The sequence below is a fragment of the Megalops cyprinoides genome, chromosome 10 (assembly GCF_013368585.1).
Source record: "Megalops cyprinoides isolate fMegCyp1 chromosome 10, fMegCyp1.pri, whole genome shotgun sequence".
Lineage (NCBI taxonomy): Eukaryota > Metazoa > Chordata > Actinopteri > Elopiformes > Megalopidae > Megalops > Megalops cyprinoides.
Genome location: NC_050592.1, coordinates 29,527,399 through 29,551,005, shown reverse-complemented (window position 1 = coordinate 29,551,005; position 23,607 = coordinate 29,527,399). Strand labels below are relative to the sequence as shown.

At 45.2% G+C, this 23,607-nt stretch overlaps 2 protein-coding genes across 3 annotated transcripts in view; one reads left to right on the top strand and one right to left on the bottom strand.

The window, feature by feature from the left end:
- Positions 1–23,607, top strand: part of adam22 (ADAM metallopeptidase domain 22) — a 72,424-nt gene that overhangs the window by 20,420 nt on the left and 28,397 nt on the right. For both annotated transcript variants that reach the window (XM_036539160.1, XM_036539159.1), the window contains exons 5-14: positions 5,237–5,319; positions 8,353–8,416; positions 19,268–19,337; positions 20,074–20,138; positions 20,708–20,782; positions 21,109–21,180; positions 21,852–22,018; positions 22,144–22,228; positions 22,878–22,968; positions 23,114–23,165. In XM_036539160.1, coding sequence (XP_036395053.1) covers positions 5,237–5,319; positions 8,353–8,416; positions 19,268–19,337; positions 20,074–20,138; positions 20,708–20,782; positions 21,109–21,180; positions 21,852–22,018; positions 22,144–22,228; positions 22,878–22,968; positions 23,114–23,165 — 824 coding nt within the window. The remainder of the gene's footprint in view (positions 1–5,236; positions 5,320–8,352; positions 8,417–19,267; positions 19,338–20,073; positions 20,139–20,707; positions 20,783–21,108; positions 21,181–21,851; positions 22,019–22,143; positions 22,229–22,877; positions 22,969–23,113; positions 23,166–23,607) is intronic.
- Positions 16,314–18,376, bottom strand: cldn12 (claudin 12). Its single transcript, XM_036539164.1, has 2 exons — positions 18,283–18,376; positions 16,314–17,390 (listed from the first exon to the last, which is right to left on the bottom strand). The coding sequence occupies exon 2, from the start codon at positions 17,361–17,363 to the stop codon at positions 16,335–16,337; it is 1,029 nt and encodes a 342-aa protein (XP_036395057.1). The 5' UTR covers positions 17,364–17,390; positions 18,283–18,376; the 3' UTR covers positions 16,314–16,334.

Genomic DNA, 23,607 nt, shown 5'->3' with positions numbered 1-23,607 from the left:
GCTACAGAGAGCATGACAGTATTTGGCATTTGCAGGCTTCGGTTGTAATGTATGATTTTATAATGAAAACAACTCTGCCGACTGCATCAGTGCGTGACTGGGCCGCACTCTGGCTCCCCAGGTATTGATATTTATTCACTCTCCTGGTGTACATGTACTCATCTGTGCTCTAGGCTCAATCCCATTGTTCATGACCCTAGACAGTTATGAAATCAAAATCTTTAGTGTGTGCAGTAATGCATCCTCCACGAACGTGTCAAGAAAGGGTTAGTGTAATTTCATTTTAGTCCCGTGGTGGGCTTTGATATGAATTTCCATGGTGTACGCCAAAATCCTATAAGCGAAACCAAACTGTGATATTCAATTAACTGGGTTTTACATTAAAACCCTAGAGTTTAGAATTACAGGGTATTAAAACTGTCAGGGCCTGTGAGAAATAAACTCTCAACTCATACCTCCTTAGTCCAGGGATCCTCATATCCCATAATAATCCTATAAGAGTGCCTCAGTTATCCCACTGTAGACCTTTCCTATTAATATGTGCCTGCATTCATTTCATTAATTAACAATACACATTTTAATACTTTATTTCAGGGCTCATATGGATTCTGAAGCAATTTCAAAACTTCTTAAACTAAGAGGAAGCTATGACGTGAATGCAAATGCTACTGCTATCAGGACCACTACAGTTATTACAGTAGTGTTGCAACTGTCGGACTGGCAGGCTCAGAAAAACAAAAGACTGTGAAACCAGCACTAAAACTGTTTACAGTCACGGGTTATCTGAAGACGTATCTGTGACGGTTGTTTCTCTTTTCGCGGCGAGCACTAAATCGTGACTTTTCTCATTCTATTTTTAGCGCGCGCTCCTGTCAGTCTCATTGTTTTCACGTGCTGTTTTTTTTCCCCCTGAAACACGGCGCTGTCTGTCACCGTTTTGTGTGTGACCGTCTCAGCTACGTTATTGGTGTCTTCATATCGTCTCCTCCATCGGAGAGGACCGTCCCCGCGCCGCGGGAGGGGATGGGGGGGGGGGGGGGGGGGTGTGGTTACGGGGGGTGGCGGGGCGAGAAACTGAGGGGGCCATGAGCTAGGGGACCGCGGGAACGTTACTGCATAGTAAAGTTAAGGCAGTGTGTGGCTTTTAGAAGTCTTCAGTTTGACGCTTATGAATTGTTAAAATATAGGGCATCATAACTCCACCTTGCAACTTCTGTTGTTTCATTAGTTGGGACAATAGGTACAGGCAGTGATTTCTATCCTGGGAGCTGCTCCTCCAGATGTCATGAGACTCGGAACTGCCTTCTGAAACCTTCCATACACAAAGGTCACAGCGACCTAGTTGTTTATGCAGTACCTGACACGCTTATTGTCCTGTTGTTCATTTTTTAAAAGGTGAAAGTCATAGTTATGGCGTATGATGTATCATTGCTGCCAAACTAGTTGTAATTTTTTAGTGCATTATTGGGTTTCCTCTCATACTTTAAAGGAACTACCATACATGCAGGTTTTCTATTTTGGTAGGTATGGGGGGAGGGGGTTTGGTTTTTGAAGGGTATTGACTTAAGCAGATAGATGGATAGATAAATCCTTTATTCACTGACTGATCACTGCCCCTGTGCTCCTATGCTGTCTCATTTCTCCGCACTGATGTCAGAGCGTCATGCTCACACGACAGAAGTTGTTTTCTGCGGACGGCTGGTGATTAGTGTGTATTGAGGACACGGAGGAGCACGGCTGAAACGTGGGTATCCCTCCCGCTCGTCGAGAAGTGGAGCAGAAGGTTCAGGAGGCTGGTGTGAGGCTGAGTAGAGCAGCGCTGGATTGTGGAGCGGAGCCGCATTTATAAATAGCTGCCTCTCTCTCTCTTCCTCCACCTCCACCACTCTCTCTTCTCTCTCTCTACCCCTCTCTGCATCTCACGCTCTCTCTCTGCATTCTGTCTCCCCTCTCTCCCTCTGCTCTTTTCTCATCTCTCTCTCATTTTCTTATTTTCTGTCCTTTCTCTCCTCCTGATGCCTCTCCTCCTTCCAACTCGTGCAATGCATCTCTTTCTACCTAGCAGTACCTGTCTTCTCTCCCATCGTGCTGTTTATGTCTGCCTCTCTCCCTCTCCTGTCTTCCACTTCTCTTTGCTCTGTCTTTCCTCTCTTCCTTCCTTTATCCCTCCCTCCCTCTGTTCCCAGCCTCCGCTCTGCTTCCGGAAATTTGCTCCGCAGTGTTCACCAGCCCCCTATCCGAGCCTGCTAGAACAGCAGCCCTCTTAAACGGGAAAGGAGAGACAGGAAGGGCTCAGAGGGGACCCTCTTTCTGGAGTCCTATTCTGGAATTTCGGGTTGAGCCCAGATCTTGGTCTGAAGTGCATTACATCATGTCCCTCTAAGCCCAGCTCCCAGAGGGAGACGCTAAGCTTGAGGAGAGGCCGTTTGTGCACAAGAGTGATGAATGTTTACAGGAACTTCATCTGCCTGAGAAGAGGACAGAGTGACACGTACAGCTCACATCCTGTTTTTGATTTGTTTTGTTTTGTTTTGTTTTTTTGTAGAATCTGTCATCTCACCCCTTGCCTTCACTGCCAGTGAAGCCATGAGGACTCTCAGTCCTTTTCAGTCTTTCCAGCCCCAGTTTGATGCTCTTTCCAAATGCGGACGCTCGGGATCAGCCACCACGCTAAAGCCTTGTAAACTGTGCTTAAAACCGTACTTGACCGCTTATTGTATTGGTAAGCTGCCGAACACCTCTGTCATAAAGCCCGTGTATTGCTGGGTTTTGACTGAGCGCGCCGCTGTACCACGGGGAGGATAATCCCTTTCAGCAAAGTGAAATGGAAAAGTCTCCTGCACTGCTGAGATCCCTCCGTTATCAAGGTGCAGCAGGTGGCAGCCGCCCCTGTGCAGGAGATCATCTGAGAAAGCGAACACTTCTACAATCTGCAATCCACTTCCATCCCTCTTTGCTTGATGCCTGATAAGGAGATTTTAGTTGTGACATTCATGGAATCAGTTCTTCAGAAATAAAAAAATGTATAATAGAAAATGTAATGTATAATTCATTCTATTCCACAAATCCCTGAAGCTGGGCAAATTCAATTCAATTGCCATGACGAGAGGTATAGAGCTGAGCGGTATCTATGGGCCTGGCATGAGAATTCCCTTGGTGTCTGATGTCCTCTCGAGCTCTGCGTTTGGCCTGTCTGGTCTGGAGTATCCCTGTTGGTTCAGTTGTGTCTGGAAAATGTCCACAACTCTGCCTCTTTTCCGTTTCTGCGCTGAGGCCCAGAGCACAGCCCCGGCTGGCAAAGTGAAAACATCTCTTTCATCAGGCTGTCAGGGTGCTGCTGCCAGGCAGGTCAGAACGTGCCATAACCAGCCTCTGCAGACAGGGGGCGCCAGAGAGAAGAGCAGAGGGAAAAGGAGAGAGGGGATTGGAGGAGAAGAGGGGGACAAGAAGGGAGGGGAGGTGATGAGGGGTTGGGGGGAGATGAAAGGAGAGGAGATGGACTAAAGCAAACGGAAGGTTGAAAAGATAAAGAGAGCTTGTGAAAAGAGGACGGAGGGTGCAGCACAGACACGGCTCATCGATGCATTACTGACTTACAGTAATAGACCCAGAAGGGAAGCGCTGTAATTGATCTGCAGTTAAAAGCAGCTGCAGTGGAGCACCCAGAGGGAAGGAGGCTTCCAGCTTAAAAGCAGTTAGGCTCTGACTCGGACCTTAATGGAACAATAAATAGAGGGCTGGGGCACTTTGTAAATGATATATATTCCTACATATTTATGTGGACGCGAATGGACACGCTCAGCATATTATAGGGAAGCTCTGTGAGGGTCAGGGATAACAGCGGTTATGGGAGATAGGAAGCGGCTGCCACTGACTTCCTGTCAGCTAGCGCCTCCCTGGCTGGGGAGAGGTTGGAGAGGTTTAGCACAGACTGCAAGTCATCTTATGGATGCTGATAATGGGATATCCTCCAGATTGTGAGCAAAGTCAGCTGTAAGGTGCTGAGTAACGGAGATGCAATTACCCATAAGCCTCTTCTACACTTCAGACAGACCCAGAGTGGAATTACAAAGATTAGAAATGTAATATGTATGAATGTTTGAAAAGGAGAGTGTGTCTACACACATAATGGCAATATGTTAATGTCATTGCCTGTTTATTTATTTTCATTTGATATGCATATGCACTTGTCCGGGGGGGGGGGCTTGCATATCGTCCCTTTGACACATTATCCGTTTAAAGAGCAGGATGTTTAGTGAAGCAGTCCTGGCTCAGGTTCTCATTTGGTGGTGCTGCTAGGATTTAAGCCTGCAACCCTCTGGTTAGAAGTCTAGAACCCTGACCAGTGCCTCGAGCCTCCTCGTGCTGCCTGCGTTGGCTGGTGGCGGGGGCAGAGGGGAGCTGGTCCAGGCTGGGCCGGGTGTCAAGAGGACTGATACAGGCCTCTGACGGGCCACATGCTGGCCCATATGCCCTGAATCTGTGCCCAGACCTCTCCTTCTACAGCGTTCAGCTGGCCCTCGCACAGCGCAGCAGCTCTGTTAGCGCCATCCTCTTCTTCCCCTGACGGCATGTTCATCTGTGTACCGCGGCTGCTGTCCTTGCTTCTGCGAATCTGAAGAAAAATGACATCATTTACCCTTGATGAGAAAATGATCCTGTTCAAGCTATCAATTTATATAAGCACAAATTGACCTGTAATACTTTTGCTTTATAGATACCTTTATGCATGGTTACCAGTGCACCTTCTGTATTGCCTGTTTAAGCCGTTTGACATGTTTGCTTAAAGAACACAATTTCTCATCTTCACTCATGGACTGTATTACTTGCTGTTCTGTATAGTGTGTTCTTGTTCTTCCTTGCTCTTGTGGCGTGCATTTTTAATGGATCTTGCCATGATGACCTTTTAAATCTCTCTGGATTAGAGCCACTATAATATGGTAATTCAGGTCAGATACCTCACCTAAGGGTAAAACTACTAGCTCACTGATGAGGAAAGCACTAGCCCACTTGGGTATTGAACCTGCAGCCCTCTGCTTTAGAGTGCAGCTCCTTAACCCTCATGCTTTACTGCGGCACGGAACTGTGGCAGGCTGTGGGTGTGCTTTGTGCTGTGAACGGAAGAAGCGGAGGAAAAAAAATCCCTCTCTCAGTGTTTTTCGCACTGTCTCTAGAGAGAGCAGACTGCCTGGCATTAACGTTTTTCCATCTCTGTGTTTTTTTTTTTTCCTCGCAGGGCGGGGAGCACTGCTACTACCAGGGAAAAGTCCGAGGGGTACCCGAGTCTTTCGTCGCCCTCTCCACCTGCCACGGCCTGCAGTAAGTCGATCGCGCTTCCCGCTTGCTGCGCTGTTTTCCGCAGACGCACACACAGCACCATGCCCGGGTAATGGACTGAAGTAGCAATTATCCCATTTAACAATCAGTGCAATGTAATTACTGTACGCTATTTTCCGTGCTGATATTCAACATTGTTTTGCCTCGCTGTGCTCTTTTGTACGCGCTCCGTTTCCGCCGTGCTGGTGTGAAGCCTGGCCTGGTCTGTTCATCTGCACCTCAGCCTCGCGTCTGGGTTAAGGCCTCATCTGAAAGGTGTTTGGTTTGTTCTGCGAAGAGTCTCCTCGCAGATTTGACTCCCTTCAAAAGCAGAACCTGGAGAACGCCTGGCCCTTTCCTTTGACAAGACACTGAGGGTTAATCCTGTGGGAATAGAAACCCCAGGGAAGGTGTTCGGTTGGACACACCGAGCTCTTGTAAGCCTGCAATGCGATAGTCATTGGCGTAACATGTGCCCAATCAAACACTTTTCCTACCTGCTACAAAGCCTAAAAGGCACCTTCAGCTTCAATTAAATATACTTGTTATTTGTTATATACCTGCTATTTGTGAGATAAACTGTTAATTTTTTTTCCATCTGAGGAGCCTCAAGTGCCCTTTAAGAATTGATCACTTTGGATTGATTAATGCTTCAAAACCCAGAACTCACGACCTACCAGCAGCATGCAATAAACAGTGGCTAATCTAACAACTTCCTTTCATTGCCAGTCATTGAACCTTAATCATACATGAACACTTTGTAAATGCATTTAGAGGGGGTAATTTAGTGATCCTATATTTAATTCTCAATCAGTGAGCACTGGCCCTTGACGAGCTGGGATGCATCTTACCACCCCCCGCCCCCTTCTCTAAAAACCCTATTTGCACAGACAGACAAAGACCGTCGCTCAGAAACGGATTCTTTTGTCTGTCGCGCTAACCTGGACTACTCCCAAGGTTTCCCCACATGGCATGGACTGAATTAGTCTCAATTGAGAGGGCTCCTTTCAGCTTCTGATGGGCTTAACACCTCCCCTCCGCCCCCCACCCCCCTGGTTTTTCATCCCCCCTGCGCTGCGTGGCAGCTTGGCCTCCTGGGAGATTTCGATTCCCAACGACAGTATTTTTAGTCTGAGCTCAGTTGCACAAAGCAAGTCGGGTCAAATATAGTTTCCAGCTGAAAACAGAGGAGACAACAATCCGTTTGGTCTGTTCTCAAAATAGATCTTTGTGCCGTTTCCTTTCACTTTGCTTAGTGCACACCCGGTCGATGAGATGTTTGCTGTTTTCAATGTATTGTTTCGTTTTTAAACTACTGAAGCATTGTTCATAAATAATTGTGAACCAATCAGGTTACGAGGTCAGGACACACAAAGGCAATCAATCAGCTGATCATGCGGTATTATTTTTATGGCAATCCATGTCATCTTATTTAAAGGCTCCCTGGGTTATTCAGTGAGAAAATGAAACCTGTTTACATGGTGTGTGGTTTGTTTGTCCAGCCTAGGTTTTCCTGAGGTTTATTTCAAATACTTTATGAATTGAGAAAACAAGGTATCTAATTTTGTTTATACTTATAATGTTATACATATAATTATTGTAAAATGGTAATTGTGGGTACTGTTTTTTCCAAGAAAGCTCAAAAAAGAATAAATTTATAAAAATTATTATTATTAGCAGTAGTAGTAGTAATAGTAGTACTTTTAGTTTTAATGCTATTAGTACTAACAGTACTAACAGTACTTTATTAGTGTTAAATAATAAAGGTAAGGCAATGCACTGATCATTTTTCTGAGAATTTCCCAGGGTGCTCTTTAAGCATGCTCAGCTACAATCATAGAAACAACATTTAATTACGTAGCCTGACTCCCACAGAAAAATGTCTGTTTGTGTCGCTGTAACACCCCACATCATGTGATGAGGTAAGAAGCGATGACGGGTGGGTCGAAGCCTGACTGATTCTCGCTCACTGACTCACACAGGCGCTTGCTTAGATGTACGAGGTCTTCACACTGGAAAGCTTGGGAGATGAAAGGATGCATTGTGGGGGTGTGGGAGTGGGATTCACTGCGGCGCCGTGTACACTGGAACAGATGATCCCAAGCGCAGTAAAGCTGGGCCAGATTGAAACCCTACCCCACACCCTAACACTGAGGGATTATGATTAAGTATTATTTTTGTTTGAGGCTGCTGGTTCTAAAATTTTGCAAAGTGAGTTTGCTGAGGCCATGCTAGCAAACATACACAACAAAACAAGTGACTCGAAACATTATGGAATTAAACAGTTGCCGATGTGGCTCCAGTATAAAAACATCACATAACTCCTGTGTATAACTCCAGGCAAACAGAATGTGGTCTTGTGAGCAGTTGCATTAGGCAAAACCTGAGAGCTAACACAAATCTATTTTGCAATAAAGCTCACCACAACCAAATACTATTGAAAATGACTCTCATTTGGCCTTTTACCCACCATGATGTGTTTTTTTTCAGATACAAAGCACATTTAGGGTGTAAAGCAAGTTTACTGTAGATGCTGGCTGGTTGCTTGCAAATGAATCAGCTGCATTATGGCTTATCTATGTCAATATATAGTAAAACTTGAAGTCCAAAATAAAAGCACAGTTTGTTATAGAAAATGTATATCAACTCCTGATATGTGCAGTTTTTTAACATTCTTTACAATATGTGTGATTATGCAAAATTATTTGCAATATACATGTATATGTAAAGTTACATATATGAAAGTAACAACAACTGAAACATATATTTCAAAGCACATATGTATCTTAGATTTCTGATGATACACTCTAAAGTGTCATGCTATAGGAAGGACCTGCGATCAGGCCTTGGCCTTTCCCAGATCCACTGATTTCAAATGAAGCCATACTCCAGAACGCCCATATTTCTCATGGGGCAAGCGGAGGAACCCCTGTTCATCTTTGTTTACATCCTTGATGGCGTGCGGCCATATTGATTTCCCTTTACTCTCTCTCTCCCTCTCTCTCTCTCTCTCTCTCTCTCTCTCTCCATTGACAGTGGGATGTTCTTTGACGGAAATCACACGTACATGATTGAGCCAGGAGGAAACAACAGTGTCAGCGTAAGTCCCCTCTTCCTTTTGGAATATTCATGGTCTGCTGTTGCGCTCTCTCTCTCTCTCTCTCTGATTGTGCCCAGTTTGATGCCAAATATAGGAAGTGGGTGAGGGGAAGGTAATTGAATGGGCCTGAGCTTAATATACAGTGTGTCATGTAGCATTGAGCACTGAGGGATCCTGGGTGGTGACGGGGACTCTGGCTCCGCCTGGGTAATTGCAGGATGGATTCTCCAATTGCCCGGTAGAGGACTTTCGGCGGCCCGCATAATGACTTCAAATGCTATTTTCGGAAGAGGTCACGCCAATGCATCTCACATGCGGAACTCTCAATCAATCGTGACACCCGATACTCTGGTTCACATTGGAGGGCTTCAGGCGTGGATATTCACCTTAAAGGAGGCCTGCAGTGGCCCAGGAGTCTCCAGTTCCTAACATAACCAAAGTTAGATGGAAATAATAGCGGTTTCTGTCGACAATTGAAATTAAAACCAAAAGCTTAAATGGTTTAAAAGCTGTCTCTTCCTCCTACGACAGAATCAAGTCATAGATATGTTCCCTTGATAGTTTTGTTTTTGCTAATTAAAATGTTTTATGAAAGGGAAGGCTAAATGTCGAAACTATCCAGAACGCACTGCAAAGCAGGAACGATTAGAGAACCGGTGATGAATCACCCTTGTGGTTATCTCGTCACCGTCGCTCACGGAGACCACATTAATGATTCAGATTAATTTCCCACAAGTACACGGTTACGCAGAGGCAATTCTCAAACTCAAAAAGCAATGGGGCTTGTCGTCTTTTTCTCCACACACCTAAGAAGGTGGTTGCCATCAGCTTCTGTCCTTAGCGAGGGCCAGTGACCACGTACTTTCTGTGGTCTCAGCTATTTGAATAGGTAACCAGCTATGCGGTGTACCCCAGCAATTCTCCCCAACACGTACCTGAAGTAATTCCATCAGAGAAAGAGCAGTCAGCAGAGATGAGATCCACACAGCTATCGTGTTTCGATCCGCTTGTTCCTTCTCCCCTCAGTATGCCGATTTCCTGAGCATTTATCAGCGGTTTACCCTAGAGTTGTCAGTTAATACATACATCACCTGATTGGAGTTTGAAATGAATGTCAGATATTTCTATTAGATATTTCTATAGATATTTCTATGTCAGATATTTCTATTTCTAATAGTTTTTATGAAGTGCTTAGCTGGATACGCAGTGCAAACGCCAGCAAATGCCCTGTCCTCGCTGATTTGTGAATGCCCTGCACGTCCGGGCTAAAGACCGCGGGTTTATTCTCTCATAGAGCCACCCTGAGTCTGTTAGCTGGTTAACAGTGCTGCTGCCTGTGTCCCCGAGCACAGCGCTGTCTCCTGTCCTGCATTAGCTGACACGTAGCAGCGTGTGGCTGATACATCCCTGCGGTTTCCCTCCCGACAGCTCTGAAATATCTCTCATGCTTCATCTGCACTATTGCCTGATGTGCGTGTCACAAAATGACAAATGCGAATCCCAAAAAGATCAAATGTATCTGCATTGTGAATGCCAAGTCATTCAAGTGACAGATGTAATGTATGCCATCATTTTAGGTATGCTTTGCATTTTCAAAAGGGTTTACTTTTGCTTTTAGTCATTTACTTTATACCTGTAATAACGCTGATTGTTTTGGCTTAAAGAAGATCACATTATCTGGTTCAGTAGCAGGCCAAGCCACCACTGAAATGTGACTCACCATTCACAAAGCGGTCACGAATCTCTCTGAATGATTTTGCATAAATGACTGACTTGACCAGAAGGGGCTCGCACGTGGCCACGCGGCACCCGGCAGAGTTCACCGTGACTCCGTGATCCAGCGGAACCATCCCGTTGGTTGTGACAATAACCGAGCAAGTGTGTTAAACCGCGTCTGACCATATGGCTGACGCATCTGCTGTCTTCTTCGGAATGAGGGATAAACAGCGTTCTCACCGGCCAGGCTCAAGTGTGCGCTGTGCCTCTTCACCCAAGTGACCGATCGGTTCTGTGTCAGGTCGGTGCCGTCCACACAGTGTCTGTTCCTGTATAAAATCCACGTGTTCCACGCCAGCAGTGTGAGAGGTCACCAGCTATCTCCATCTGCCCTCGTGTGCCACCTTTCGGTACAGTGTGACACGGCAGTGCTTGCTGGGGTCAGTTGGTTTACATCTTTTGTGGCTGCATACTATTCACAGTCTTCTGTGTGACAGCTGGCCTGAAAACTAAGGGAACACGGAAACTGCAGGAGACACAATGATCATGTTAACATCGACATCATTTCGTGTATGCCTCTGACAGGTGTTTAGGCTTTAGTGTTTATTGATTTTCAGTTGCCACTCTGGAATTCTAGTTAATTCTAGGTAGCAGTGTGAAAACACACACACACGTTAGCATCCGAGTGTAACTTGAAAAATATGTTTTCAAATTTGGTCGTTTGAGAAAGTCATGGTTTCATGAGGTTGTTTGTAACATACATTTCATGAATGAAGTTTCCCAGACTATGTGAGAATGCCCACTCTCTGCCCAGCATTCAACACTCCCACTTAAATAAATGCCACTATGTATTATTAAATGGCTCTGTGCATTCATCACATTACAGTACCATTTGGAATAATACTGGTAAGTTATTAAGTTGGCTTGGATAATACAATTGACTGCTCCTATTATTTATTCTTCCTTTTCTTATTTCATCCAATTTTCTGTACATGACACTTACACTTACACTTACAAAACTTGGCCAAAACCTGCAGCTGGTGTTGAATTGCTTTGCATTTGATTTTTGTGTCAATACCTGAGAGTGTCAATACCATTATTGTGCCAATAATGACATATTTATGATTTTGCATTGAAAATTTTCCCATCGACTAACAAGAATAGAGCATTCAGAATCTGAACTTTCCAGCACAAGCAGCTGATGTCACAGTAGGCTTGCAGCAGTGGCCACAGATACATACCATTTGTTGAGCAAAGGTGAGCAAATTGAGTCTCAGGGTTTCCAGCTCTCACTCATTTGGCTTGTAAGTGCTAGCTACTATCGTGCAAGGCCTTTTCAAGCAAACTGAAAGTTTATCCTCAAATTTTCCTTTTTTTAAAATATTCCTTGAATGTACTGTCACAAAATGCAGGGTATTCTTTGTTGCACCATTTACTCACGGGAGCCATATACCACAATGTTGGAATTAAAGCATCCTGACTCCACGACCGCAGATATCAAAACATCACAGCCGACATGCCATCTTTAGCTCAGCCAGCTTTTCGAAACCTTGTGTATCATGTCAGAGAGGAAGTTGAGTGAGAGCCGTCTTGGCCAAGGCCGAGGTGTAGCTAGGGTGAGGGTAGCTGAATCCAGGTTAGTGCACAAACAGCATTATTAGAGGAACATGTCCTGTGCAGCCTGCCATAATGTCTGCCACTGCAGAGGAGGCTTGGGGCCAATGGATGGAGATCAGAAAGTGCCTGTATGACTGTGATCCAGTCAGTCTGTTGAATTAAGACTGAATCCCTACAGGGCAGGAGCTCTCTGCTGTCATCCTTCCAGCCAGCTCCACCCTGATCACGAGAGGACTGCTCCATTCAGACACACACTCACAATACAGTAATTCACAGATATACACGCATAAAACAGTTATATATACCGACACAAAAACATATATAACACATAACACACACACACCCACTCGCTCACATGGACATACACACATACTGATGGGTAAGCACACATGCACGCACACACACATACAAATACATGCAAGCGCACTCACACACATACACACACACACACACACACACACACAGCCTTTGGAGCAGAAATGGCAGAAATGGCAGAACTCCAGCACAGTTGGAGCTGCTGAGTTGCCTTTGCGGAGAACGCCATATGCTTGGTCACGTGACCCACTTTGCCAGCCCTCCTTGCCCACTCCCTTCCTGGGTACCCAGGCATTTCCTGCTGTCTGGGTTCCTTCCCACTGGCACTGCCTCACAGTGCCAATATCAAGCCGTAAGTGCCAATACCAGGACACACAATCATCAGTCAACCAGCAGCAGGGTTTTTCAGATGTGCTACCATGGGAGACTGGTGAAAGGCAGCTCCCATGAGGCTGTGGGCTCTATGACTGTTCTGCGGGGAGGCTGCAGGGGGCGCCACTGCCCTGTTATAGATAGCACTGCTTCACAATCAAGAGCCCACGACGTGTCTGCGATAGCACTTCCCAAGGCACGTGCTGCCATGTGTACCCTGTCCCTGTACTGAGCAGAAAGGGAAACACGTCTCCAGCCAGTAAGTTGTTGAGGGCTGCATCCAGAAATAGCTTCTTTAAGCTCCATCTGCAGGGCTACGGACAGCCGGGTCTCACGCAGAGCTTAGTCCGTGCAATAGCTAGAAAGCTTTTGTCCCACACGTGCGCAGCAACCGAACACAAAACATCTGTGCATCTGAGTGAATGTAATGACAAGCGAAGGTTGTGACAGAGGCCGCTGCTGGTTTCAGCATTATGTGACACCAAACAGGCAGTGCAAGTCGGGGAAGGGAGCGCACGTTGCGTTGATTTCAAACAGATAACGCTGATTTCCGTTCCAAACGACACACGCTGCTGTCCATCTGGTTTGTGCGTGCGTTCTGTCCCACCTGAGCTGATCTGCGTCTCGAAGAACTCTTAAAAAGCAGCACTGCGCTGATTTGGTCGAACAGCTTTCAGTCAGTCAGTAAATGTATTCCCAAGGCAAGAGCCCACTGTGTTTCTGTGATCTAGATCCCGTTTTATCACGCGGTCATGTTCAAGCCCTGGGCGGCCTCCGACGGGCAGCGTGGGTTTTATTTAGAATCTGTAGATCTGGGAGCTCATGTGAAGTGCAGCCTCTTATGTTGAAGTCCATAAATGTGATCATTTTGCAAATGCACCTGACATGAATGTCACTGTTCATCTTTGTAATGAAACAACTTGCGCAGTAACGCAAATGCTAAATTCACTGATAATAATGATGTACGAAGAGGAACTAAAGTCCTAGCATGGATTTAGCAGTCCTCAGAGTGGCATCCAAGGACTCTGTGGCATCAAAGCCTCTAAATTATTAAAACTGCAAATTCCCCTGTTACTTCCCTATCTTCTTCGGGGAGTGAAGCAGCACTTTTTATTGGTGAATGCTATGAGAGACTGCAGTTCTATTGGTGGATGCGAGGGGGCCTGTGAGGGGTTGGTTCTATTGGTGGATGCAGTGAGGGGATGCAGTTCTGCTAGTGGATTCTGTGTGGGTGTGTAAGCACTGATGCCCTACAGTTAGAGAGAGACAACAGGGAGAAGCTCCGCTGTCTCCAAGCACTCTTGCTCTTAAACCACAAAACATAACACCCTGAGTTTCTCAGACTATTAAACCGACTGTTAACCCAGATATGCAGTTTGATGCCATTTCTGGTGCGATTCAGTCTTTTCTGCACCACCATACTGCTCTCCTGCTAAGTGCATGCCCTCTCTGCAAATTTTTAAATCCTTACAGCAACAGTAACCAGTGCTTGGTTGCTGTGGGGAATGTGCAGATATCGTAAAGAAACGCGCTCTCGTCCCGGCCGTAAAAGCCTCTTTGGCGACGTTCTTGCGGGAGCCACTCGTCGGCCCGTTCGCCGTTGACACCTTTCTCCCCCGCGTGGCGCTAACGTTTGACGCTCCTGTCCTCTTTGACGCGGCTGTCACGCCAAGGCCTGACAGCCAGCGCTCTTCTGGGTCAAGGGGCGAGCGGCATTGTGCCATTCTCGGCACGATCGCTGAATAATGCATGGCATCCGGAGATGTCTGTGTTATCGGCCAGTCCTGCGTGGAACTGAGAGAGCGCACATCGCTGAATTGATCGGAAACATTTCATCCTGACAAGCCGCCAATCCAGTTGGAAATCCGTGCTAATTTATGCCTTTTTTTAATAACGCAGACATGTTTATATACTGAAAGATACATTTGAAAAGACACTAAATCACCTCAGATTTCACTTACTAAACCGATACCCATTGCTCACTTTCAGTGTGGAAAGAATCCACAATTCCTCACACACCAGTTTCATGATTGCTTAATCATTTTAAGTGCTTCACGTCAATAAAATGAATCATGGCTGAACAGGTTTAACCAATCATCCATTTGACCTGTGTGAAATGCAAACACAGCAATCCATTCAATTATGTGAAACTCATTTATTGAAAGGCAATTCTAGAAATGACATGGCAGTGTAACCACATCTGTACACGCAAAAGCACATTTCAGAGAGCTGATACAATGTTTGGCGCAAACATGGAAAATCACATCACAAAAACACAAAGACAAATCTCTTGCATTTTCAGCTTTAGCGTCTACGACTAACAGAATTAAGTTTTTATAAGTGTAATTATATTTTATCATTGATCCAGTGCATCTCTAGGGTTAGTGGTGAGTCATCACAGAGCCAACTGTATCCTCTGTCCCTAGTGCATAGTGCAAAAACAACCCAATTACTGTTCTCTTCATAAGAACCAAGAACGAACCAGGGGGCTGTTTGTTTTATTGGGGGGGGTTATGAGGACTGGGCCCACCAAACATCAACCAATGGCAACAACTTCTGACAGACTATCTTAAAGGCAATGTGGTTTGCCCTATTTAGGGCAGCTGGATCCAGCCCTGCTGTATACATATATACTATATATAAATCAATAAAACGATATAGGGACATTAGTTGGTCGACTGCAGTGTGAGTATCTCTAAGCACAGCTTGTAAGATTAGAAAAATCAAGTCCACCTGCCTCACAGTGCCATAGGAAATGTAACAGAGCTTGTCCTGGGATGCTGCACAGCTAAGACTACAGCGCTTCGACCATGCGGACCTATAAATACTCCTCAGATGGGAGTAAGAAGGAGGCTCAGTGCATACCGTTTCATTTATAGTGCGTCAGCGACGGAGCTGCGCATCACAGATGTTTTTCAAGAGGCAGAAGAGACCGAAGTGGATTTTTTTTTTCCGTTTCAGAAGACACCGAGGACTACAATAACGGGAGGCGATATTCATTATTCATAGACCCACAGGCTATATTGAGACATTTTTTGAAAAGGTCAACATATTGTAAACGTTAATACTTTAATAAAAAAAGTGTACTTCTACATACGGAAATGACCTATAGTTACCATATGCACCATTTGTGAATAGCTCATTTTCAGATATAAAGAAAAATATATGGCACTTCTCTGATTTAGTGTTAAAAAAGACTATATTTCCTGTTTTTATCATTTTAAGACATCCATACAGATTACGGTTTTACTGACAAATCTACAGGCAAATCCAGTTTAGTGTAAATGTATTATACCACTGCAACATGGTAGAATAGAGTTTGTGAATGACATTTTAAAAGGCACAACAGAAGTCGCTTTACAACCGTCACATGGCAACACAGGACCAAAAGCACACCATGGCGCAGAATGTCAGCTTCCCTTTTAAAAATCTTAATGCCCTGTGAAACCACTTGACAGCCACGTTACTTTTTCGATGTTCTGTATTCAAACAGCAGGGTCGATCAATATACGACAGTGTAAAGCGCGAATCACACCAGACATGTAGGCGAAATAAAGAACACAAGCAGAACGTTGAAAAACCGTTGCTTTCGGTTAAAAACACACAACTGACCAATCAGCAGTGTATGGACTTTGTTTCTCAGAGGACAACTGGTTCCTTCTATCTGTATTCTTTTTTCTGCTCTGTGCTTAAGTTTTGTGCCATAAGGACGTGTCTACATATTCAAAGTCTTACAAATGACAGGATCGTTTTTCCAGTGCTGCAGGCATTCCAGTGCTGGGCGTGAGGGCAGTGCTTTTATCAGTTCCTAATGAGAGTTCCTTCGTATTCATCCAGTTAGGCACTAGTTTGACCGTTTGGGGGGGGGGGGGGGGGGCGGGGGGGCGAGAGCTCCTGCTCAGTGTCCCTGCTGCAGCACAGGGATGTCAATCTCAATGGCGGACAGCCTTGACCGAGTGGAGTACCGCGCACCGCCGCCGCCGCCATAGCTGGAGCCGTAGGCCTGCGAGGGGGCGTAGCTGTGGGCGGTGTAGGCCTGCGACGCCCCCGCCTCCGAGCCGTACCCGTCCGGGGCTGAGATCTGAGACACGTAGCCGTGCACCGCCGCCCCCTGGGGGGCCACGCTCTGGGCGTACTGGGACTGGGCGTACTGGGACTGCGCGTACGCCTGCGCGTCGAGGACCGTGGGCGCGTACACCTGCGGGGCGTAGGTCTGCGGCGCGTATATGGGCGACGGGTAGCCGTTGGAGGTGAGAGGCTGCGTGGAGAAGCTGTGCGACATGGCGGGCAGCGGGAGCCAGAAGGGCGAGGGCAGCCGCTTGCACATGCAGTACCACATGAAGAGCAGCAGGGCGGCGAGCAGGAGCCCCCCCGAGCAGCCGATGGCCACGTACACGGCGAAGTCGTCCGAGAAGACATTGTCGTACTTCTTGTTCATCTCCTTGGTGTAGAAGAGGAACCAGACGGAGGGCGCCATGGCGATGCTCCCGGCCAGGAGGAGGAGCATGCCGGCCACCAGGTGGCACCCGGCGCTGTTCACCAGGCACCTGCTTTTGCCGACGGCCTCGGGGGCGGGCTCGGCGGAGCAGCAGGCTGTCTTGCACATCCCGCACATCATCAGGAGCAGGGCGAGGGACGAGAAGAGGAGGCCGAAGGGCAGGGCGAACTGCAGGATGCGGAGGTCCAGCTGGTCCACGCGGGTGTACCACTCCGAGTCGTAGAAGTAGCAGGTGGGGTTGCCGTCCTGGCGCACGCACTTGGCCCACAGCCCGTCGTAGACGGTGACGTTGCGCGCGTGCTTGTTGAAGGTGATCAGTTTGGTCACCCTCCACTGCGGAATCAGGGTGGCCACCAGTAGGCCTCCCACTGAAACCAGCGCGATGATGAAGGCGAACACGTTCGTGGCGTGTATGTCACGGCACGACATTTTGGCTGCCGTTTCAACTTTGAGGGCCTGAGGAGGGAAATAACAACGTTAACAGGATATGGAAAGACGAACACAGTCAAAGACAGTAAAAACGTGTGCCAAAAAAACATTTTAACACCCCTTAATATATGGTAGATGGACAGTTATTAACTTCTACTCATCCAAATTACTGTAGCAGCCGTTGAACGGAGAATGGATTATTTGTGTTTCTTTTTCCAATGTGTGTGTCAATGTGCATTCATGATCCTCGCCTCGGCAAGCGTTCAGGCTTGAATACACTCCACATTCCACCACTCGCTTAATCCGCCCATTCTTCCACTGTTTGCTTCATCAGGCAAACACTTAACTACAGCAGCTCGTTACCCATTAAACAATAGACAATAGGCAATAACTGTTAGCTAGCTAGCTACGTTAGCTATAACAATAAGCAGTTTATCAGCAAAGAGGGTTTTTTTTTTTTAAAGAAACGGACAGATTTTGCCGCACAGCCGTTATCATGCAATTATGACTCCGCTCCGACTGCAGAGTAAACAAGAACATCCTGCGAATGATGTAGTTAGCTAAATTAGCTATCCCCGACGTCCCACGTTTTAAATATGCAACGTTGTGTTATGTTAGCCACCTGGCTGGTTAGTTTAGCTAACTTTGCTAGCTAACTTGTGTAGTAAATATTTTTCGTTCCAAAATGTAAGACAAGTATGGGGCATTGTTTCGTCTAAATGGACAAGAGTCTTTATTTTGTTAGTCTTTTAGGAATCGTGAGCTGGGCTGTGAGCTTGCTAACTAGCTCGTTAGCTAAATACCGAAATAGCAACCTGTTGCAGTCCATTTTCTTTACGTATTCGACCAGCCCCGAATGCAGCGAATCCAAAAATATCCACCAAATAAGTCCACTACATGAACACATGAACTTACACACCTGCGATTCGTATATTATGGCGTTATATGTGGCGAAATAGGAGACATCTCCAGTCTGTTATTCGCACCTTCTCCTCCGTCCAGAGCTGCTGTTTCCTGTGCCAGCTTCCTGAAGTGCGTACTCCGTTCCCTTGCCTACAAATGGAAGACGTCATCAGCGCGGCCACGGCGCCTATTGTGCATTCACTTACACTGCGATTTTGCGCTAAACAAAACCGCTCACTGTTTCTCTGGGGGAAAAAAAAATCAAATACATGTATTTACGACGCCAGGGTACTTTGAATGTGTTTCATTCGGAGAAATACACAGAGACATTTTGACATTATGATCAATATTATTGTTGACCACAGAATTAACTCCTTGCTCTATACGTATGTACAGACAAATATATTCTAAAACTGTTGCCTGTAGAATGATACATACAGATAGTAATTTTTTATTAATTTATTTTTCCTTCTAGGATAGTGTTGATGAACAGTGATATTTTGTGTTTTGCAGGAAGAATTGACTTGTCTGTGTCTGTGTAGGGCCAGTGTTACCATATGTGGAAACTGGGATCTGCATGTGTACTTTCTAAATCAGGGAGGCACAGGGAGGGGCATGTGTGTGTGTGTGTGTGTTTGTGTGTGCATATGTGTGTGGGTCTGATTGTGTGTTTGTGTGTGTGTATGTATCCACCTATGTCTGTGTCCTTGTGTGTATGTTTGTTTGTGTGTGTGTGTGTGTGTGTGTGTGTGTGAGAGAGAGAGAGAGAGACTTTCGGTGTGTTTGCAAATGTCTTTGTGTGTGTCTGAGTGTACAGTTTTAATGTGTGCTGCATACACCATTTAATTTCAGCATCACAGTTAAATTTATTTAAATTTAAAGTTAAATGCTACAGTTTTACTGAAAGGAGTCATGTACTGAATAATCATCTCAAGTGCTACTGTTTGTACAGTGGATGATTCAATGGTTTAAGTTCTGCTCTTGTTTAACTGTTATTGCAGGAAGATGTCTCTGTTCACATGATATACAAATCCGTGGGTCTGGACAATGTGGCTGACTATGTTTCCCCTGGTAAGTTTTCCTTTGTAGTAACTCTGACTGGGGCCTGCTTCACTGGGCATAATTTACTGTACTTCTTCTTTTTAACGTAAAACCAACAGAACGCTGAAACATTGTGTCAGGATTCAAGTGCTTGGTACTGTAATCAACAGTTGTTTTATTCTGTTAGCATGTTTGATGAAGAGAGACAGACCTTGCATGGAATAACCAACACATTTTGATAATTTTGTTTATTTTGCTGATGAAAAATTTAGTTGGAGAACATCGATGAATATTCATGCTTACTGTTGCAGTAGTGGAATACTCTGCAGTCTTACTCTGCAGTCTAAAATTACTGAACACTCATCTCTAGCCTCAACATATTGAATACTGTGAGGAAGGATGGTCAGGAAATGGTTTGGTTGCCTTTTAATGAGTGATTTTCGTATATACAAATACAATGGAGGTGTATTCTTTTCATTCGAGGACAGAGTAGCTGCACGGCAGTTAACAGTTAAGTCCTGCATGGTGGGAGCATTGAGTTATGAGGTAATCAGAGCAATGTGTTTTTGCATGGTGAGCGCAAAAAGAAAAGGGGTGTGTTGTTTGGGTTTTGGTCAGGGTTTTATGGCTCCCAGTTGGAGTTAATTGTAATGGTCCTCTTTACCGCTTCCTGAGGTCAGACCACAAGAACACAGCCTGGTTTTGGCGCTGTGGTAAAGAATTCTTTGTTTAGTATTATGGTCCTGTTGTGTGGCTGTCCTTTCAGTTGGTGTCCCTGGGACAGAGAGTCCACCTACCATTGCAGGAGTTCACAGGAGGAGGAAGAGACAGGTAAGCACCTTTTCTGCAGGCAAACCCCCTATGAGTAATCCATGGAACCTCACAGAATTGTTATTTTTTATGTTACATAGCTACATTGAATAAGCATTTGAGAGCAGTATATTTCATACAAGATATTATGGGAGAAACTGCTGACTGAGTTCAGCATGTGTTGGACTCCCATTGTGTCCTAGGTGGAATTTGATTGTGCAAGCAGTCTTGCAGGAGTCGTGAGAATTAGAGAGGAGGTGCTGCTGTTTTTGTTAATGAACTGAAGTAAGACAGCTAATTGGCATTCATGATATGAACTGCAGTTCACACATGGGAACTGTAAACTACAAACAACAGTGATCTTGGTGCCCCACATTGCATCACTTAAGAACTGGTGCATCCCTGAATTCATCAGAATTGGGTTCAGTCCTTCCCCATTTCTGTTTTTGATCAAGGTAACAAGAACATTTAACAGACTATGTAAACAATAGTTGGTGTTTTTCTTAAAATTAAAAACAGTGCTCACTCAGTGCTCGTTTAGCCTTTAATCTGTGGTTTTTTTTGGGGGGGGGGCTGTCATTGTGTTGCAGGTATCCCGGACTCCACGCAGCGTTGAAGATGAAACAAAGTACATTGAGCTCATGGTTATCAATGATCACCTGATGGTAAGAGCCAGTGTCTGCAAAACGCTGTTGTGTTTCCATGTAATTACATGATATTATGTAGAAGAATTGTGAAAAATCCTTACAGGCCCTACAGACAAACCAAAAATGATAGTCTTCTGACCAAATGGTCTGGTCATTTTATTATACAACACAGATTTGTGTGTGTATATGTGTGTGTGTGTGTGTGTATACACACAAACACACACACACACACACTGACACACACAACCCATGTGTACACACTTTATATGTATATATACTCTATTTGATTCCTCAGCAGAAATTCTGCAGTGTTTTGCATTGACCTTTATGTGTTTTTTCCCCAGTATAAGAAACACCGTCTCTCTGTCGGTCAGACGAATAATTATGCCAAGTCTGTTGTGAACATGGCTGACATAGTAAGTCTGTTAGTTTTTTAATTCCACTTTTATACATTTTCATTATTGTTAACTTAATTTGTTAAGTATTTATTATTTAATAATTTTATTCTTCCGAATTTTACAGAATCTAAACATAGAATTTCTATATATAACATGTATTGAATGTATGTATATCCGCCTCTCATGCCGGAGGTAGTTGCAAGGGCAGGAGTACAGCTCGAAGCCATCAATGTAAATAACTGAGATTGCAAACAGTGGACTCATGGTGTGAGGCCCCGGCGGCAGCATGCTCAGAACGATGACCACTCAGATCCACAGCTCTGCTCTGCTGCCCCGTTGAAATTGGATAGGCTCGAGCAAGTTAAACATGGCCGTTTGCTGGGTGCCCTTGAGAATCTGTGATGACATGAAAGCCGATGCTTTATGGAAACAGGAGGAGGAATTGATCTCCACTCTAGTCTTCAGCAGTTTTTCCTCATCTCAGTGCTAGTAAGGCTGCACATACAGCATGCTGCGACATATAATATTAGACAGCTGCCATTTAGCTCAATCAATCAGCTTCTCTTCCTGCCCTTTCCGATACGCAATAAAACAGCACCTTAAATATTTATATTTCTTCCAGTAAATAAAGAACCCCTCATGTTGTATTTGGGAGCTGCCAGCTGATGTTGGGTTTGGTCCCATTTTAGGTTTTCAAAGAGCAGCTCAAAACCAGGATCGTCCTGGTGGCTATGGAAACCTGGGCAGCGGACGACAGATTCAATATCAATGATGACCCCTTGGTGACCCTACGTGAGTTCATGAAGTACAGACGAGACTTCATCAAGGAGAAGTGTGACTCGGTGCACCTTTTCTCGTAAGTGACATAGGCCTGTGCATGACCACATCTGGTGAAGTCATGTCAGATTACCTTTGCTTTGTCCTGAGTTTTTAAGACCTCTGTTATTTATTTGTTTTTGTTTTTTTTTTTTTGTCCACCAGAGGGAGCCGTTTCCATAGCAGTCGGGGAGGAGCCTCTTATCTGGGAGGAGTCTGTTCACTTACAAAAGGCGGAGGAGTCAATGAGGTATGCAGCTTCTGTAGCAGCACAATGGGTATGTCCTTCTGTCCCCTCTCCTGCCCTGTGGGTTTTCCTGGTTTCAATGTGGGATTCACCCAGACAGCATCATGCAGTCAAAATTTGAACTCGAAATCGATTTTGTTTTACGTGCTTATTCGCGTTTTGTTCAAATCATGAACCCGGTGAAGCAGACTATGTCATTGGTAGAGCCAGGCACTGTACCACTGATTTACGGAAACGTTGTGCTATGGAAACTATTAAAACTGTTGTACTGTTGCATGAAGAATAAAAAACATGTACCCGAGGCTGTTTACAGCCTAGTCTGATTTTTGCCCCTGTAACTCCAGGTTATCTATGAGTAAAATTCAACTCTGTTGAATAGGCGGCTCGCAGAGATGGGTCACTGCTTCCTGCGTCAGAATAAATGGATCCAGCCATTGATATATTCAGCATGTGCTCTCAGACACAAACACAAACACATTTAACCTTGGTGGCTCCAAGCTTGGAAGAGAACTCAGTGCTTTCTCCTGGCTATTTTAGTCAAGGTCTTTGTGATCATTCTTTGGGATTATTCTATAAACAACTAAATGTAACCTGAGCCCTCCTCATCACTTGAATGGGTAATTACAGCTTTGCTGCCTGTCTCTCTTTTTAGTATGGGAAGACTGACGAAATGGCGATAACGCTTGCACAGTCTCTGGGGCAAAACATCGGCATTTTCTCAGACAAGAAAAGGATCCTCAATGGTTTGTACCTCACTTTTTTTGCACTTCCATTTGGTTCTGCCCCATTCAGAAATGTTTGGCAAAGACTATGGTGAAACAGAGGACCTGATCACATGGGTGACAAGCGCTGCTGTCATGCATGATGTGTCACTTTCGCTTTCCTCAGGGGAATGCAAGTGTGACGACAGATGGTCTGGGTGCATAATGGATGACGTTGGGTAAGTTGCCCCTAAAGATGAATTTATGGCCATCCCATACTCCACCTCACTGTCTTTAGTGGCAGCATTGAGAGCCTGTCTTGTGTGCCCTGTTTCATATGTACTTGTGATAGTTTTGCCCTGATAGTGTGCCTGTGCTGCGAGCTGTGTTGCATCTTCTGTGAAGTGTAGTTTTTCTCCGAAATAAGTCCTTTCCACTTGGGAGTAGGAGGTTCTAAAGCATGCAGCACAACACAAAGCAAATGATGTCATTTTAAATACTAGGATAAAAAAAAAACAGTTGGTAATTTGTTTACATCTTCCCTTTTCCACCCTTCCTTCATGGGTGCTGATAGATGACTACTCAGTCATTGAAAACTGACAGATAAAACTTTTTTTCTGTTCGTATTTTTGATAAAGCTGTGGTGTACATGACTTACTTGTGAAAAATGATATAACTTGG